The sequence below is a fragment of the Oncorhynchus masou genome, chromosome 29 (assembly GCF_036934945.1).
Source record: "Oncorhynchus masou masou isolate Uvic2021 chromosome 29, UVic_Omas_1.1, whole genome shotgun sequence".
In the NCBI taxonomy this organism is placed as follows: Eukaryota; Metazoa; Chordata; class Actinopteri; order Salmoniformes; family Salmonidae; genus Oncorhynchus; species Oncorhynchus masou.
In genome coordinates this window covers 9,874,534-9,894,825 of record NC_088240.1, presented here as the reverse complement: position 1 = coordinate 9,894,825, position 20,292 = coordinate 9,874,534, and the positions used below count along the sequence as shown (strand labels likewise).

Genomic DNA, 20,292 nt, shown 5'->3' with positions numbered 1-20,292 from the left:
TTAGGATAATTTTTCACTAGCGACAGCAGTGCAGCCTAAGATAAAATATGTTTTTTTTATTAGAGATAATATCATTAGAAACCACACAGCAGGCTCTTGCTATTATAGAGGCATGGATATTAACACACAAGCACATCATTATTCAAATATTGACATTGTACAATTTTTTCCTTCAATAATTTGTAATCCATTGCACACAAACGTTATGTAAGAGACAACCCACTACTAGATGCATGTAGTCACCTTCGATTCTGACATACACTATCAGAAACATGACAGGTGATAGGACCCTGAGGCTTGCACCACTGCGTCTCTCTCCTGTTTGCTATGCTAACACAGATGACAGTTGCACTTTTGGACACAACGTTTACATCCTTATCTTTTCATGTTACTCTTTAATAAACAGTACAGCTAGAGACAGAATGGAGCTATATTTTGGCTGCGGTTTGTTTCTGCTTACGTTACTTGTTCTACCGGGCCTATTGCTCGGGGACTTGGTATTTTATTGTCCGAAATGCACTGCGGAGCGCCAAACTGCATGTCCTAAACTCGCCACCAACTGTACTGAGATAGTCAGGGAGCCCGCCTGTGGCTGCTGTCCGGTGTGTGCCCGGTTGGAAGGTGAATTCTGTGGCGTCTACACACCGAGGTGTTCCACAGGGCTGCGTTGTTATCCCACTGCAGATTCAAAATTGCCCTTGGAGCAGCTGGTTCAAGGGTTAGGGCGATGCTCACAAAAAGTGGACACAGTACCCAACCGCACTGAAGAGCACCAGGACACAAGTGGTAAGTAACTAGACTGTCACTAAGAGAAGATTATCATTAATTTAGGGTAAGTATTCTGTGTTATACATAGGGCCCTGTGTTTTGGTTAATCATGTCACATGACCTGGATTTGAACCTTTATTTTAAACCTTTTCCAGAAATGAGAATTAGACAACAAATTACAGCATTTGTCTGAAGATGGTGCTGAACCATCTGATATAAAAACAAAAGGGGACAGTTTGGTGAAAATTATTTAAATAAAGAGTAAAACCCAGGTCATGTGACATGATAAACCAAACATAGTGTGTGAGTTATTTAATTGACCACAAAGGTCTCCACACAATGAAAGTGCATGGCATCTGCTAAATGTCAAGTCACATAACCTGGTATCGTACGGAATATATATTGCTTCTCTGGGTTTTTCTATCATAATTAGATCAGCAATTTAAATATTTATTGTCTTTTTTAATGGCTTATATTGTTAAGCAGCATGCAACAATTCCTTCATTAGTTGTAAATGGCACCAGGCCAGAGGCAAAACATGCATTTTAGTTATTGTCCACTCATTTACTCCAATAAGGGGAAAATAAGTACCAAAATATATATATCTATGAACACCATCAAGATTTGATTTCTTTTTGCCATATATTTTTAAACTGTGCTGTGATGTTTCACAAAAGTTCTGAACCTTTCTAGGCTCAAAGATTCTACAGATTGAAAATTAAAGACATTTTTTGCTAAGAGTATTATTATATTATTAATTGATTGACTATGACTTTTTAATCACCCAGCAGTGCTATTTGCAGAGTTATCTCAAGGTAAATGTTGCAATTACTCAGCCATTCCTGAACTTGCAACCAAAAACAAGCTACATATGGACAGCACCAAAACAAATAATCAAATAATTCTGTCTCATAGCAGCAAAATCTGCAGAGCTGGGATTGTTATATGACCCATAAATATAACATTCTATTGGTTGTGAGGATTTAAAAAAAATAATATAACAAGAATTGAAATAGAACATTTTTAAAAGTTTTGAATCCAGCATTGCTTTGTGTATCAGTTCATAGACCATGTGCCATGGAATCAGTACATTGAAAATCTCTTCCCAATTATTTTACAATCTATATGACACAGCTGTCTATTTTTTTTATTTAGCACCATTTTCTTTAGCCAATGATGGTCTTTAATGCAGGGTCATCAGACAAGTTCCCTACTTTCTCCACTTTCCACTTTCCTCTTCCATTTTTGCTGTAATGCTGCAATTAGTTGGTTGTAATTTTGAGTAGAGCAGACATTTCCATATATTGTTGTTTGCTGCATGTGACATAACTCCACCAGTCCTATTATGATATCATTTACAAAGATTATACTTTTTCTTTCAAAAATATTTTTTTTTAATCCATTAGTATATATATTTTGTTGAACTGCTAATCATGTTTGGCTGACCCCATCTCTGATTTCTTTAAAAGGAAAGTAAATGTTTAACAATTTCCCCCCTTTTCTAGTTCCCAGAGCAGAGGTCAAACGTGAATACTGCTGGCAGTAACTCTGTGCCATCTGACATACAGCATACCCTTCACATCAGATTTCCATTTCATGAGCCAGTCAAGTGTACAGAGGTGCTATCAGTTGTCTTTTACTTGAGAAGAAATGTTCCAGATCTACCGCCTTGGGGCTCTCTCCATCCTCATTAATTAGGTAGCACGTCATACACCCATACAGAGTATTCCTCTTTTCACCCTCCATCGTGTGTTTGTTTGACAACAGTTGCTGTTATTGGCATGACATCACATCTTGTAGCAAATTAAAGAGCTGCATGAACTCATGCACTTTTGCTCCCCAATACACTCAACAAAAAAACTTGAGTACATACAGTACACCTGTAACAGTTTTCTTTTGGTGAAGGAGAGGTGGACCAAAACGCAGCGTGGTGGTTATTCATGGTACTTTAGTAAAGACACTATACATGAATTAACTAACAAAACAAAAAAATGTGAAAAAACCAAACCAGCCCTCTCTGATGCAAACACAGAGACAGGAACAATCACCCACCAACACACAGTGAAACCCAGACTACCTAAGTATGATTCTCAATCAGAGACAACTAATGACACCTGCCTCTGATTGAGAAACGTAGAAATACCCAAATCATAGAAAAACAAACAGACTGCCCACCCCAACTCACGCCCTGACCATACTAAATAATGACAAAACAAAGGAAATAAAGGTCAGAACGTGACAACACCCTTAACTCAATGGTTTCACTCATCACTTTAAAGGGATTATGTGCTTGGATGGATATTTAAACCTTTGTCCTCATCTGCCTGAGTGCACATTGCACAGGCTGGAGCTGCATTCAGTCTCTCAAAGACACTGTTCTGACACAAAAACATTCCCAGATGTGGAAGAGTTAATAGTGGCAGTTTGGAAGCAATCAAATCCATTTTCCTGTTGTCGCTCCCATGACTGATGTTTGACCATAAGTCTGTTTAGGATTGCAAAGTTACCAGAAACTTCAGCACCTTTGGTAATGAACAGAACATCTATGGCAATCGATCGTAACTTTGATAATTTATAATTAAGTACTTGCACATATAGTATTCATGTATTATATTTGTGTCCATGTTGTCCATGAGTTTCTAGTAGATTGGCCATATGGTTGAACTCATTTAAAAAAAACATGTCATCAACAATGATTATTATTTTTAAATGACAATGCAACTCTTCCAAATATTGTATTTTTTTCACAACTGCCACCAGTTTGACGACAAAATATTGACAAAAAACACATATTGACAAAGTCAAATAAATACATTTGTAAAAAAATATAGAAAAAAATGCATAAAGGATATTTGATGCTGAAACCCTCCCATTGAACACCAATGGTATTCACCAAGTTCATGGTTTGTATTTAGGATAATGTTTTACAGCTTTGGCTTTCTATTGTTTCTTTTAAAATCATCTTATTTATTTATTTCATGTATATTTTACATGTGATAAAGCCACACAGAGGAACAGAAAATTCTTACAGACACAACCTGTGATAATCTGTAGTACCTAACAGGACCACTAGATGTCTTGTGATATGTTATCTATATAGTTTACTGGTAAACTGAGAATGTTTTCAATAATACACCCTCTCTTGTGACCCTAAATCTGTTACCTATTTTTGTATCTCTATTTTCTCTCTATCTCCTCTCAGTGTGTTGTCTTTGGACTGGCATTGCCCTTGTAGCCATGCAGGTAATGGTGTGCTCAGACCCCTACAGGTGTTTTATTACTGTGTGTGTGCACGTGTGAGTGCGTGCATGTGTGTGTGTGTGTGTGTGCGTGTGTTTGTGTGTGTGTGACAGAGCGAGAGATAAAGATAGAGAGGGAGAGAGTGCTCCGGGTGGAAGCTGCATTTTAGTACATGTGACCCTGAAGACACACCCTTTAGGTGGATAAAGAACTCCCTTTTCCAGGAAGGCAATCAGCTGATGTTCTCCTTAATTGAATGCCATTCGCTTTACATTGAACCTGTTCTGAAAGAAGAAGCTATGGGCCAGGAGAATTATGAGCCATTTAGAGGTCAAATCAGGATGGAGACCAGTTGAAAAAGGAGGTTTTCTAAACTAATCAAATACTGTATGTTTTAAAGACAGAGCTCACAATAGTCAAAAACAGCAACTTGTTATCATAAGTTAGCCTATTTTAGCACATCCTAATCTTGTTCATCAGACTACCTCCCAGTGCTCAGAAGGTCTGGTAGGCCAACACTTCAAACATGGCCTTTGTTGGGCCAGTGGAAAGTTCTGGAAAATGTCCATAAGCTAATATAAAAAGTCAGGGAGAAAGTTCAGATGCATAGCCATTGGCTTAACACTCATCAATCATCTCCCACAACCCCTCGCCTTTTCTGTGCTCGTCTGATGCAACGTGGAGATTATTTCACCAAATTTAGCTCGCTGTTTGAGTCCATTCTGTCGTTTTTTTTAGTGTTGTTAGTTTTCCCAACAATTCCGGCACATATTGATCACAGATTTGGATGATATATAACCAGCTATATTAAGCTAGCTAGAGGTCAGCCACTCAAGTAAGGTTGAATGAATGTTTTTGCTAGCACGCCACATGTTTCTGATTCACAGTCGGGTGATTCGCTATGTTCAAATAATGACAAATACTTAAGTTCACTCCCATAAAGGACACCTTTTTGTTTATTGGTGTTCCAGGCTCATGTGCACAATTAGCCCGGGGACAAGGTTAGGCATATCATGACTATTCCCGCAGGATAACTTTGTGTGACTTTTTGTGAACTTCCTGTGATTTATTGCAAGTTTTGTTTTTACCATAAGTAAGCCACGTTGCAATTGACACATACGACAGCCATGCCTCTCCTTCCCTTTGGAATAATTGCTAAGTCATCAAATACAAGACTTCTGGACTTTTGACTTTGAAGAGTTGGAAGAAGCAGCAACTCATCTAATGTTCGGGGTTTTTTGGCTCGACAAAACCTACTCAATTATTTAACTTGTTTGAAGTGGTTTAGCCTCGAGTGTAGCCTAATACTGTTTTAAGTATGGACATTTCCTTGGCAGACAAGGAAGGTTTTATTTGGAACATACTGTAGTTACCACATTTTGAGAGCACAGTTCTACTGTAAATGACAACCACTATCGAGAAAAGAAACTAACATCGTAAATGACATTGTAAACACTGTATATTACTCACTCTTATTATATTGCTGATTTGAGCAGTGAATGTGTACCCAAAATCATTCAGAAAGTCCCCAGTTAAGATGACTTTTCACAGGTAAGATGCAGTTTCTATGGCCAAGGTTGGATCACCACTAGTGTTGCAAAGTGACTCTAACAAGCTGAAACGTGTATATTTCTGTTTGAAAAGTTTAATTTCAACAGCTTCGCCACAGTGCATTTTAGCAATGAATCTGGGTCACCTTTATTTGGACTGCCAGAACACTACACTCTCTACTGCTGAGGACATTTTGACCTGACATTTTGACAGCCATCCCTGACATTTTGAGGAGAAGCATACTGAGTAAAGTCATGCCAAACTAGATATGAATACCCCCTCTCTCATTCCCTTGTTCTCTTTCGCGCTCTCTCTCTCGCTCGCTCGCTCTCTCCGACTCTCCCCCTCTTTCTCTTTCTCTTTCTCTTTCCGACTCTTCCCCTCTCTCTCTCACTCTTGCTCTCTCTCAGACACTCAGGCACGGTCACTGTACTCTGTATGAATACCTTTGTCGAGTCATCGGGTTGCTCTCCCTCCCGGGAGTGATTTAATGTCTCAAAGCCATACTCCTCAGTTTGTGCCTCCCTAATTACAGATAAGAGTTAGTGGAGTGAGACACACACACACACACGCTCACACAGTGCCCCTGGCAGGTAGTTCACCTCCCCTGAGAAGGCAGGCAGAGAGTCCTAACTCAGCAAGAAAACCAGACTAAAAGTGCTTCCATAATATTCTGTGCTCACTTCCCGTGATGTTTCGCTCCTCAGTAAACAATTTAGTCACCAGTGTTCTCTATTAGAATAGCGACATTCAGCTAAGTTATAAACATAGTTTCTGGGTTTCAAAAAATGAATGGGAAATGAGTGTAAGAACATCAGAATGGAGACATTGTGTAATATTGAGCTTCCGAAACTGCATTGTTGGTGTCACGTCCTGACCTTAGTTCCTTTTTTAAGACCCTATAGATTAGTTTGGTCAGGGCGTGAGTTGGGGTGGGCATTCTATGTTTTTGTTCTATGTTTTGTATTTCTGGTTTTGGCCTGGTATGGTTCCCAATCAGAGGCAGCTGTCTATCGTTGTCTCTTATTGAGAATCATACTTAGGCAGCCTGTTTTCCCACTATGGGTTGTGGGTAGTTTAAATCAAATCAAATCAAATTTTATTTGTCACAAACACATGGTTAGCAGATGTTAATGCGAGTGTAGTGAAATGCTTGTGCTTCTAGTTCTGACAATGCAGTAATAACCAACAAGTAATCTAACTAACAATTCCAAAACTACTGTCTTATACACACAAGTGTAAGGGGATAAAGAATATGTACATAAAGATATATGAATGAGTGATGGTACAGAGCGGCATAGGCAAGATACAGTAGATGGTATCGAGTACAGTATATACATATGAGATGAGCATGTAAACAAAGTGGCATAGTTAAAGTGGCTAGTGATACATGTATTACATAAAGATGCAGTAGATGATATAGAGTACAGTATATTCGTATACATATGAGATGAATAATGTAGGGTATGTAAACGGTATATTAGGTAGCATTGTTTAAAGTGGCTAGTGATATATTTTACATCATTTCCCATCAATTCCCATTATTAAAGTGGCTGGAGTTGAGTCAGTGTGTTGGCAGCAGCCACTCAATGTTAGTGTTTTGACTGTTTTGTGTTGCTGCACCTTACAGGACTGTTTTGTGTTGCTGCACCTTACTGGACTGTTTTGTGTTGCTGCACCTTACAGGACTGTTTTGTGTTGCTGCACCTTACTGGACTGTTTTGTGTTGCTGCACCTTACATGACTGTTTTGTGTTGCTGCACCTTACAGGACTGTTTTGTGTTGCTGCACCTTACAGGACTGTTTTGTGTTGCTGCACCTTACTGGACTGTTTTGTGTTGCTGCACCTTACAGGACTGTTTTGTGTTGCTGCACCTTACAGGACTGTTTTGTGTTGCTGCACCACAGGACTGTTTTGTGTTTGCACCTTACTGGACTGTTTTGTGTTGCTGCACCTTGGACTGTTTTGTGTTGGACTGACTGTTTTGTGTTGCTGCACCTTACAGGACTGTTTTGTGTTGCTGCACCTTACAGGACTGTTTTGTGTTGCTGCACCTTACTGGACTGTTTTGTGTTGCTGCACCTTACAGGACTGTTTTGTGTTGCTGCACCTTACAAGGACTGTTTTGTGTTGCTGCACCTTACTGGACTGTTTTGTGTTGCTGCACCTTACTGGACTGTTTTGTGTTGCTGCACCTTACAAGGACTGTTTTGTGTTGCTGCACCTTACAAGACTGTTTTGTGTTGCTGCACCTTACTGGACTGTTTTGTGTTGCTGCACCTTACAAGGACTGTTTTGTGTTGCTGCACCTTACAAGACTGTTTTGTGTTGCTGCACCTTACTGGACTGTTTTGTGTTGCTGCACCTTACAAGGACTGTTTTGTGTTGCTGCACCTTACAAGGACTGTTTTGTGTTGCTGCACCTTACTGGACTGTTTTGTGTTGCTGCACCTTACAGGACTGTTTTGTGTTGCTGCACCTTACTGGACTGTTTTGTGTTGCTGCACCTTACAGGACTGTTTTGTGTTGCTGCACCTTACTGGACTGTTTTGTGTTGCTGCACCTTACTGGACTGTTTTGTGTTGCTGCACCTTACAAGACTGTTTTGTGTTGCTGCACCTTACACTGTTTTGTGTTGCTGCACCTTACTGGACTGTTTTGTGTTGCTGCACCTTACAAGGACTGTTTTGTGTTGCTGCACCTTACAGGACTGCTGCACCTTTGTTTTGTGTTGCTGCACCTTACAGGACTGTTTTGTGTTGCTGACTGTTTTGTGTTGCTGCACCTTACTGGACTGTTTTGTGTTGCTGCACCTTACAGGACTGTTTTGTGTTGCTGCACCTTACAGGACTGTTTTGTGTTGCTGCACCTTACTGGACTGTTTTGTGTTGCTGCACCTTACAGGACTGTTTTGTGTTGCTGCACCTTACTGGACTGTTTTGTTTCCGTTTCACTCTCTTTGTTATTTTGTTTAATGTTTCTGTTCCTAATAAATAACATGAACACTTACCACGCTGTGCATTGGTCCGATCCTTCATACTCCTCGTCAGAAGAGGAGGAAAATCGTTAGTTGGGCCAATTCAGCCTGCTCTTAGTAAGCCGAGCGATTAGTAAGCCGAGCGATGCTGCAAAGGGCCAGTGTGAAAGACAGTGTAACTGGGCCAGCATGAAACATTGTAACGGGGACAGCGTGAAAATCAAATCAAATGTTATTTGTCACATACACATAGTTAGCAGATGTTAATGCGAGTGTAGCGAAATGTTTGTGCTTCTAGTTCCGACAATGCAGTAATAACCAACGATAAATCTAACCTAACATTTTCACAACTACTACGTTATACAGGGATAAAGAATATGTACATAAAAATATATGAATGAGTGATGGTACAGAACGGCATAGGCAAGATGCAGTAGATGGTATTGAGTACAGTATATACATATGATATACATATGAGATGAGTAATGTAGGGTATGTAAGCATATAAAAGTGGCATTGTTTAAAGTGGCTAGTGATACATTTTTCCATCGAGTTTTCCATTATTAAAGTGGCTGGAGTTGAGTCAGTATGTTGGCAGCAGCCACTCAATGTTAGTGGTGGCTGTTTAACAGTCTGATGGCCTTGAGATAGAAGCGGTTTTTCTCTCTCGGTCCCAGCTTTGATGCACCTGTACTGACCTTGCCTTCTGGATGATAGTGGGGTGGACAGGCAGTGGCTCGGGTGGTTGTTGTCCCTGATGATCTTTATGGCCTTCCTGTGACATCGAGTGGTGTAGGTGTCCTGGAGGGCAGGTAGTTTGCCCCCGGTGATGCGTTGTGCAGACCTCACTACCCTCTGGAGAGCCTTACGGTTGTGAGCAGTTGCCATACCAGGCGGTGATACAACTCGACAGGATGCTCTCGATTGTGCATCAGTAAAAGTTTGTGAGTGCTTTTGGTGACAAGCCGGATTTCTTCAGCCTCCTGAGGTTGAAGAGGCGCTGCTGCTCCTTCTTCACCACTCTGTCTGTGTGGGTGGACCAATTCAGTTTGTCCGTGATGTGTATGAGATGGAACTTAAAACTTACTACCCTCTCCACTACTGTCCTGTCGATGTGGATAGGGGGATGTTCCCTCTGCTGTTTCCTTAAGTCCACGATCATCTCCTTTGTTTTGTTGATGTTGAGTGTGAGGTTATCTTCCTGACATCACACTCCGAGGGCCTTCACCTCCTCCCTGTAGGCCGTCTCGTCGTTGTTGGTAATCAAGCCTACCACTGTAGTGTCGTCTGCAAACTTGATGATTGTGTTGGAGGCGTGCGTGGCCACGCAGTCGTGGGTGAACAGGGGCACAACAGAAGGCACCCTGTGGGGCCCCAGTGCTGAGGATCAGTGGGGTGGAGATCTTGTTACCTACCCTCACCACCTGGGGGCGGCCCGTCAGGAAGTCCAGTACCCAGTTGTACAGGGTGGGGTCGAGGCCCAGGGTCTCGAGCTTGATGACAAGTTAGGGGGGTACTATGGTGTTAAATGCTGAGCTGTAGTTGATGAACAGCATTCTAACATAGGTATTCCTCCTGTACAGATGGGTTAGGACAGTGTGCAGTGTGGTTATGATTGTGTCGTCTGTGGACCTATTGGGATGGTAAGCAAATTGGAGTGGGTCTAGGGTGGAGGGGATATGGTCCTTGATTAGTCTCTCAAAGCACTTCATGATGACGGAAGTGAGTCCTAGTCATTTAGCTCAGTTACCTTAACTTTCTTGGGAACAGGAACAATGGTGGCCCTCTTGAAGCATGTGGGAACAGCAGACTGGGATTAGGATTGATTGAATATATCCATAAGCACACCAGCCAGCTGGTCTGCACATGCTCTGAGGACGCGGCTGGGGATGCCGTCTGGGCCTGCAGCCTTGCGAGAGTTAACACGTTGGCTGCATAGAAGGAGAGTCCGCATTTTTTGATAACGGCCGTGTCAGTGGCACTGTATTGTCCTCAACGCGAGCAAAGAAGTTGTTTAGTCTGTCTGGGAGCAAGACATCCTGGTCTGCGACTGGGCTGGTTTTCTTTTTGTAATCTGTGATTGACTTTAGACTCTGCCACATACCTCTTGTGTCTGAGCCATTGAATGGTGACTGTACTTTGTCTCTATACTGACGCTTAGCTTGTTTAATTGCCTTGCGGAGGGAATAGCTACACTGTTTGTATTCGGTCATGTTTCCGATCACCTTGCCCTGTTTAAAAGCAGGGGTTTGTGCTTTCAGTTTCGAGTGAATGCTGCCATCAATCCACGGTTTCTGGTTTGGGAATGTTTTAATACTTGCTGTGGGTACGACATTGCTGATGCACTTGCTGATAAACTTGCTCACCAAATCAGCGTATTCGTCAATGTTGTTGTTTGACGCAATGCGGAACATATCCCAATCCACGTGATCGAAGCAATCTTGAAGCGTGGAATCAGATTGGTCGTACCAGCGTTGAACAGACCTGAGCGCGGGAGCTTCCTGTTTTAGTCTCTGTCTATAGGCTGGAAGCAACAAAGTGGAGTCGTGGTCAGCTTTTCCGAAAGGAGGGCGGGGGAGGTCCTTATATACATAAAAACGTATCTCTCTCGCTAGCTTTAAGCACCATCTGTCAGAGCAGCTCACATATTACTGCACCTGTACATAGCCCATCTGTCATTTAGTCCAAACAACTACTTCTCCCTTTACTGTATTTATTTATTTATTTTGCTCCTTTGCACCCAATTATTTCTATCTCTACTTTGCACATTATTCCACTGCAAATCTACCATACCAGTGTTTTACTCTGTATATTGTATTTACTTCGCCACCATGGCCTTTTTTTGCCTTTACCTCCCTTATCTCACCTCATTTGCTCACATTGTACATAGACTTATTTTTCTACTGTATTATTGACTGTATGTTTGTTTTACTCCATGTGTAACTCTGTGTTGTTGTATGTGTCGAACTGCTTTGCTTTATCTTGGCCAGGTCGCAATTGTAAATGAGAACTTGTTCTCAACTTGCCTACCTGGTTAAATAAAGATAAAATAAATTTAAAAAATTTAAAATATGCATCGCGGAAGTTAGAATAACAGTGATCCAGGGATTGTCCAGCCCTGGTAGCACAATCAATATGCTGATTGAATTTAGGGAGTCTTGTTTTCAGATTGGCTTTGTTAAAATCCCCAGCTACAATGAATGCAGCCTCAGGATATGTGGTTTCCAGTTTACATAGAGTCAAATAAAGTTCGTTCAGGGCCGTCGATGTGTCTGCTTGGGGGGTTATGTTATGTACTTGAGTGAAGACCCAAAAGCGGTTTTAACAGAAAACAGAGTTCTTTAATGAAAAACAGGAATGGCATAAATCCTCTTCCAACGTAGTCAATGGAACCAAAAGAACGTTAGTATAATGCAGGATGCACCTGCCAGGCAGACTCCGACAGGATAGGACAAGGTGGAAGCAAACGGGACGACAGCTTGCTTCTGGCATCAAAAACACAAACAAGAATCAGACACTGAAAGTAGCAGGAACAGAGAGAGAAATAGAGACCTAATCAGAGGGGGAAGAGAGAACAGGTGGGAAAGAGTGAATGAGCTAGTTAGGGGAGATGTAGAACAGCTGAAGAATGAGAGACAGAGAAGGTAACCTAAAAAGACCAGCAGAGAGAGACAGAGTGAAGAGAAAGGACAGGAACAGACATAACAAGACATGACAGGTTATATATGCGGCTGTGATTATTATCTAAGAGAAATCTCTTGGTAGATAATGCGGTCGACATTTGATTGTAAGGAATTCTAAGTCAAGTAAACAGAAGGACTTGAGTTCCTGTATGTTGTTATGATCACACCACATCACGTTAATCATAAGGCATACACCCCCACCCCTCTTTTTACCAGAAAGATGCTTGTTTCTGTCGGCACGATGCGTGAAGAAACCAGATGGTTGTACCGACTCCGATAGCGTGTCTCTATTGAGCCTATTGAAGCAAAGAACGTTACAGTCTTACTCTTGCTCGGATTTCATCAACCTTGTTGTCAAGAGACTGGACACAGCTTGACCATGTGGTAATACAGATTAGGCATGTTATCAACAATAGATAAGATTTTGCTACCATGGTAAGGCAAATACCTGTCTATTTGTGGTGTGGAAAAAATCACCCTGATTAACTCTTCAGTCATATCCCTGTTTACCTTTGTGCTTATGGTCTTGCCTACACCCAGTGAAAAGTGATTGAAATCATTTGGGAAAATAATGTTGCATTTGATTTGGAATGGCGCGCCAAAATTAAATGGGCCTATTTATAAAATGAATATGAATAGGAATGAATATGAATTCAGAGGGCAGAAATTATTAAATATTAAAGTATTAGACCTCTCTCTAAAGGCTTCAGTCATACAAAAGTTATAATTAAATCCAAACTGGTTTTCTAACAAATTAGTAAGAATGTCTCACGCCATGTTCAAGAATGGCCTTTTCCTCTTTATTCAGATTACAAACTCTCACTTTCAGTTATTTGAAAAGAAAAACATCTCCCAAATATTGCTATTTTTAGAACAAGGCAAAGAAAGTTGGTTGCAATTTCAATTTAATCCAGCAGAGAAGACAATAAATAACACAACAATAATAAAACAAATATACTAACTGATAAAAAAACATAATACTTTAACAAAAATGTATTAAAAAAGAATCTTCATCAATGATATCATAAATAGGACTAGTGGAGTTATGCCACAAATGCAGCTAACCAAAATATATGGAAATGTCTGTTCTACCCAACATTACAACCAACTAATTGCAACATTACCTCAAAAATGGAAGAGGAAAGTGGAAGGGGGACAATGTAAGGAACTTGTCTGTCGGCTCTACATTAAAGACCATTCTTGGTGAAATAAAATTGTGATAAATAAAAGTATACCAGTTTCATTTAAGGACCAAAAAATTGACAGCCATGCAATATAGATGGCAAAATAGTTGGGAAGAGATTTTTGGCATCCCGATTCCATGGCACATGGTTTATGAACTGATACGCAAAACGGATTCAAAATATAGCATTTTCTCATTTCAATTATTATACAAAATTCTTGCAACCAATAGATTGTTATTTTAATGGGGGATACAACCTTCCCAGTTCTGCAGATTTTTCTGGGAAGAGACAGAATCATTAGATCATTTGTTTTACATACTGTCCATATGTAGCTTATTTTTGGTCACAGGTTCAGGAATGGCTGTAGAAGTGCAGTATTTACCGGGAGCCAACCCTGCAGAGAGCACTACTAGGTGATCTCAAAAATGTCAATCAATCAATACTATAATAATACTTTTAGCAAAAATGTTTACTGTGTCTGTAAAATGTATGTGGGTTTAAGAACTTTTGTGAAAGAGAACAGTTTGAAAGATATGGCAAATAGAAGGAAGGACATCAGTAATAGGTGGGAGAGGTTGAGTGTAGAGGAAGGACATCAGTAATAGATGAGAGAGGTTGAGTGTAGAGGAAGGACATCAGAAATAGATGAGAGAGGTTGAGGGTAGAGGAAGGACATCAGAAATAGATGAGAGAAGGACATCAGTAATAGATGAGAGAGGTTGAGTGTAGAGGAAGGACATCAGTAATAGATGGGAGAGGTTGAGGGTAGAGGAAGGACATCAGAAATAGATGAGAGAGGTTGAGTGTAGAGGAAGGACATCAGTAATAGATGGGAGAGGTTGAGGGTAGAGGAAGGACATCAGAAATAGATGAGAGAGGTTGAGTGTAGAAGAAGGACATCAGTAATAGATGGGAGAGGTTGATGGTAGAGGAAGGACATCAGAAATAGATGAGAGAGGTTGAGGGTAGAGGAAGGACATCAGTAATAGATGGGAGAGGTTGAGGGTAGAGGAAGGACATCAGTAATAGGTGGGAGAGGTTGAGTGTAGAGGAAGGACATCAGTAATAGATGGGAGAGGTTGAGGGTAGAGGAAGGACATCAGAAATAGATGAGAGAAGTTGAGGGTAGAGGAAGGACATCAGTAATAGATGGGAGAGGTTGAGGGTAGAGGAAGGACATCAGTAATAGGTGGGAGAGGTTGAGTGTAGAGGAAGGACATCAGTAATAGATGGGAGAGGTTGAGGGTAGAGGAAGGACATCAGTAATAGATGAGAGAGGTTGAGGGTAGAGGAAGGACATCAGTAATAGATGAGAGAGGTTGAGGGTAGAGGAAGGACATCAGTAATAGGTGGTAGAGGTTGAGGGTAGAGGAAGGACATCAGTAATAGGTGGGAGAGGTTGAGGGTAGAGGAAGGACATCAGTAATAGATGGGAGAGGTTGAGGGTAGAGGAAGGACATCAGTAATAGATGGGAGAGGTTGAGTGTAGAGGAAGGACATCAGTAATAGGTGGGAGAGGTTGAGTGTAGAGGAAGGACATAAGTAATAGGTGGGAGAGGTTGAGGGTAGAGGAAGGACATCAGTAATAGATGGGAGAGGTTGAGGGTAGAGGAAGGACATCAGAAATAGATGAGAGAGGTTGAGGGTAGAGGAAGGACATCAGTAATAGATGGGAGAGGTTGAGGGTAGAGGAAGGACATCAGTAATAGATGGGAGAGGTTGAGTGTAGAGGAAGGACATCAGTAATAGATGGGAGAGGTTGAGGGTAGAGGAAGGACATCAGTAATAGATGAGAGAGGTTGAGGGTAGAGGTAGGACATCAGTAATAGATGAGAGAGGTTGAGGGTAGAGGAAGGACATCAGTAATAGATGGGAGAGGTTGAGGGTAGAGGAAGGACATCAGTAATAGATGGGAGAGGTTTAGAGGAAGGAGAAATAGATGAGAGGTTGAGTGTAGAGAAGAGGAAGGACATCAGTAATAGATGAGAGAGGTTGAGGGTAGAGGAAGGACATCAGTAATAGATGAGAGAGGTTGAGTGTAGAGGAAGGACATCAGTAATAGATGGGAGAGGTTGAGGGTAGAGGAAGGACATCAGTAATAATAGAGGTTGAGGGTAGAGGAAGGACATCAGTAATAGATGGGAGAGGTTGAGGGTAGAGGAAGGACATCAGTAAATAGATGTAGAGAGGTTGAGGTTGTAGAGGAAGACATCAGGACATCAGTAATAGTAATGGGAGAGGTTGAGGGTAGAGGAAGGACATCAGTAATAGGTGGGAGAGGTTGAGGGTAGAGGAGGTTGAGGTTGAGGGTAGAGGAAGGACATCAGAAATAGATGAGGGAGAGAGGACATCAGTAATGAGTTGAGGGTAGAGGAAGGACATCAGTAATAGATGGGAGAGGTTGAGGGTAGAGGAAGGACATCAGTAATAATAGGTTGAGGGTGAAGGACATCAGTAATAGGTGAGAGAGGGTAGAGGAAGGACATCAGTAATAGATGGGAGAGGTTGAGGGTAGAGGAAGGACATCAGTAATAGATGAGAGAGGTTGAGGTGAGAGAGGTTGAGAGGAAGGACATCAGTAATAGGTGGGAGAGGTTGGTAGAGGAAGGACATCAGAAATAGATGAGAGAGGTTGAGGGTAGAGGAAGGACATCAGTAATAGATGGGAGAGGTTGAGGGTAGAGGAAGGACATCAGTAATAGGTGGGAGAGAGGTAGAGGAAGGACATCAGTAATAGGTGGGAGAGGTTGAGGAAGGACATCAGTAATAGATGGGAGAGGTTGAGGGTAGAGGAAGGACATCAGAAATAGATGGGAGAGGTTGAGTGTAGAGGAAGGACATCAGAAATAGGTGGGAGAGGTTGAGGGTAGAGGAAGGACATCAGTAATAGATGAGAGAGGTTGAGGGTAGAGGAAGGACATCAGAAATAGGTGGGAGAGGTTGAGGGTAGAGGAAGGACATCAGTAATAGATGAGAGAGGTTGAGGGTAGAGGAAGTACATCAGTAATAGATGAGAGAGGTTGAGGGTAGAGGAAGGACATCAGTAATAGGTGGGAGAGGTTGAGGGTAGAGGAAGGACATCAGTAATAGATGAGAGAGGTTGAGTGTAGAGGAAGGACATCAGTAATAGGTGGGAGAGGTTGAGGGTAGAGGAAGGACATCAGTAATAGATGGGAGAGGTTGAGGGTAGAGGAAGGACATCAGTAATAGATGAGAGAGGTTGAGGGTAGAGGTAGGACATCAGTAATAGATGAGAGAGGTTGAGTGTAGAGGAAGGACATCAGTAATAGATGAGAGAGGTTGAGGGTAGAGGAAGGACATCAGTAATAGATGAGAGAGGTTGAGTGTAGAGGAAGGACATCAGTAATAGGTGGGAGAGGTTGAGGGTAGAGGAAGGACATCAGTAATAGATGGGAGAGGTTGAGGGTAGAGGAAGGACATCAGTAATAGATGAGAGAGGTTGAGGGTAGAGGTAGGACATCAGTAATAGATGAGAGAGGTTGAGTGTAGAGGAAGGACATCAGTAATAGATGAGAGAGGTTGAGGGTAGAGGAAGGACATCAGTAATAGATGAGAGAGGTTGAGGGTAGAGGAAGGACATCAGTAATAGATGAGAGAGGTTGAGTGTAGAGGAAGGACATCAGAAATAGGTGGGAGAGGTTGAGGGTTGAGGAAGGACATCAGTAATAGATGGGAGAGGTTGAGGGTAGAGGAAGGACATCAGAAATAGGTGGGAGAGGTTGAGGGTAGAGGAAGGACATCAGTAATAGATGAGAGAGGTTGAGGGTAGAGGAAGGACATCAGTAATAGATGAGAGAGGTTGAGGGTAGAGGAAGGACATCAGTAATAGATGAGAGAGGTTGAGGGTAGAGGAAGGACATCAGTAATAGGTGGGAGAGGTTGAGGGTAGAGGAAGGACATCAGTAATAGATGAGAGAGGTTGAGGGTAGAGGAAGGACATCAGTAATAGATGAGAGAGGTTGAGGGTAGAGGAAGGACATCAGTAATAGATGGGAGAGGTTGAGGGTAGAGGAAGGACATCAGTAATAGGTGGGAGAGGTTGAGGGTAGAGGAAGGACATCAGTAATAGATGGGAGAGGTTGAGGGTAGAGGAAGGACATCAGTAATAGGTGGGAGAGGTTGAGGGTAGAGGAAGGACATCAGTAATAGATGGGAGAGGTTGAGGGTAGAGGAAGGACATCAGTAATAGATGGGAGAGGTTGAGGGTAGAGGAAGGACATCAGTAATAGGTGGGAGAGGTTGAGGGTAGAGGAAGGACATCAGTAATAGGTAGTAGAGGTTGAGGTTAGAGGAAGGACATCAGTAATAGATGGGAGAGGTTGAGGGTAGAGGAAGGACAGGAGTAAAAACAAAAAACAAAACTGGAAGGCCTAAGCATTGTTGTTCACTAGTTTAGTGGTTAGAAGGTAAAAAGTTAAATATTTTTTTACAAAATATATGTATATACACTACAGCTCAAACGTTTTAGAACATGTACTCATTTAAGGGTTCTCCTTTATTTGCACTACTTTCCACATAGAATAATAGTGAAGACATCAAAACTATGAAATAACTCATATGGAATCATGTACTGTTATAACCAAAAAAGTGTTGAGATTATTCAAATAGTCACCATTTACCTTGATGACAGCTTCACATCAAGGTGACCAAAGATGGTAAAACTTCAAGCGGACCAAACATAGATTGGCAGTTCATCATTTACTTATGAATTGTACAGATGGATGAAGAAGACAGGATGGATGAAGAAGATGGATGAAGAAGACAGGCGGGCCATCTGATATCGCACAGGCAGAGGCTTGTATACAGTATGTGCAGAGGGCTGTGACTTGAACAGCACAACCAATCTCAGGCTATTTAAAACCTGTAGTATACAGTATATACAGTTTCGCCAATGATACACCGTCGCCAATGAGACTATAGTCTCGACCACTTCTGACACTCACTGCCAAGCAGGAGTGTGTGAGACACATACCAGCAGGATGGTGCATTGAGGCAGTCCATGTGACGGTGCATTGAGGCAGCCCATGTGAATTTTAGTCTGTACAGGCTTCCTTCTTTTCACTCTATCAATTAGAACTGTGGATTAACTACAATGTTGTTGATCCATCCACAGTTTTCTCCTGTCACAGCCATTAAACTCTGTAACTGTTTTAAAGTCACCATTGGCCTCATGGTGAAATCCCTGAGTGGTTTCCTCCCTCTCTGGCAACTGAGTTAGGAAGGATGCCTTTATCTTTGTAGTGACTGGTTGTATTGATACAACATCCTAAGTGTAATTAATAACTTCACCATGCTCAAAGGGATATTCAATGTCTGCTTTTTTTAAATATCTACCAATATGTGCCCTTCTTTGCAAAGCATTGGAAAACCTACCTGGACATCTGTGTTTGAAATTCACAGCTCGACTGAGGGATCTTACAGATAAATGTGTGAGCTACAGAGATAAGACAGTCATTTAAAAATCATGTTAAACACTATTATTGCACACAGAGTTCATGTAACTTATTATGTGACCTGTTAAGCAAATGTTTGCCCCTGAACTTATTTAGGCTTGCCATATAACAAAGGGGTTGAATATTTATTGACTCATGACATTAAACCTTTTCATTTTTTATTGAAAGGTAAAAATGTCACACTTTTGACATTATGGGGTATTGTGTATAGGACAGTGACAGGAAAAATCACCAATTACACTCAGGATAAAACTCAACAAAATGTGGAAAAAGTCAAGGGGTGTGAATACTTTCTGAAGGCACTGAACTAAGCCTTTGCGTGTGTGTATGTGTGTGTGTGTGTATGTGTGTGTGTGCGTGCGTGGGTGCGTGTGTGTGTGAGGACCTATAGGGGAGCTGCCGGGCACTGAGGGCCCCACTCTGAAGAAGCCGACCAAAGATGTCAGGATCTGGACATGGTCCAAAGATCTGGCCCCAGTGCAGGCCCAGAACGAGCTCAAAACCAAGATGAAGACCAACAACTGTCCCGAGGAACCTAAGACCCAGCAGCCCACGAAGGTCAGGAAAAACCATTACAAAAAAAAAGAAAAATACGTCTTTGTTCACATCAGATACAATTCAGAAACTGAATGAGCATTAGTATTATCGAACTACATAGTTTAGCTCGAAGGGTTGGATTTTGGCAGGGTTAACTCATTCTAGAACTGTGTCATTGTAGCCTCCCTTCCTCCCTAAACATGCTGCTGTGTAAGTTGATTACAGTATCGAAAGTGGTATTTGTAATTCAACTATCCGTAGTGTATTGAATACTGGCCTTAATGCAGAGGTCAGTGGTGACCCTGGTCGGCAAGGTATTTGATACGGCAGTGCCCTCGCCTGGACACACGCTGGCACGCTCACACAGATTGTTATTTATTCAAATAAATTATTCAGATTATTTCTTTTAATACTGCAATTGTTTGCGAAATATAACTGTTACCGTCAAAAATAGACAGCATAGACAGCATTTTGACCATCAATACATTTCTATTACAAAGTAGAAATACCAGAGCCGAGTTGTGGGTTTGCAGAGGGACAACTAATCTGAAGATTCACTATTTTTACAGCCTGCTGGAATGGTTAAAGATGGGTTTTCTGTTTCCGTGAGTTGTCAGAGTATGAGGTAGATAGTAAGATCATCATTTTCACCAACTACAGATTAGAAGACTTGTTAAGTTTAGAGGAGACTGCTTTTTCTGCATTATCCTTCCCTCAACAGAATGTGTTATAACTATGCATCCATATGGTATTGTAAGATCCAAATAAGATCGCTGGCAGGCCATGCCCCCCTCCTCCCAGGCCAAGCCATCAGAGGACTCACTTTGACCCACTATGATGCTTGTCAGATACACTACTGTACAATAAAGAGCAAACC

The 20,292-nt window shown here is 41.6% G+C and overlaps 1 protein-coding gene across 2 annotated transcripts; it reads left to right on the top strand.

The window, feature by feature from the left end:
• The first annotated feature begins 315 nt into the window (after positions 1-315).
• Positions 316-19,566, top strand: LOC135518966 (insulin-like growth factor-binding protein 2-A). 2 transcript variants are annotated; one of them, XM_064943951.1, is made up of 2 exons: positions 316-786; positions 19,261-19,566. In XM_064943951.1, the coding sequence occupies exons 1-2, from the start codon at positions 423-425 to the stop codon at positions 19,509-19,511; spliced, it is 615 nt and encodes a 204-aa protein (XP_064800023.1). In that variant the 5' UTR covers positions 316-422; the 3' UTR covers positions 19,512-19,566. The 2 variants fall into 2 exon arrangements, with proteins under 2 accessions (XP_064800023.1, XP_064800024.1); XM_064943952.1 differs by having other exon boundaries at positions 322-786; positions 19,270-19,557.
• The last annotated feature ends 726 nt before the right edge of the window (positions 19,567-20,292 follow it).

Bases quoted from the DNA above. Each gene is read 5' to 3' on its own strand.
- LOC135518966 (XM_064943951.1), top strand. From the start codon at position 423: ATGGAGCTATATTTTGGCTGCGGTTTGTTTCTGCTTACGTTACTTGTT. The intron at 787-19,260 runs GTAAGTAACTAG...TGTGTGTGTGAG, and splicing joins AGAGCACCAGGACACAAGTG to GACCTATAGGGGAGCTGCCG.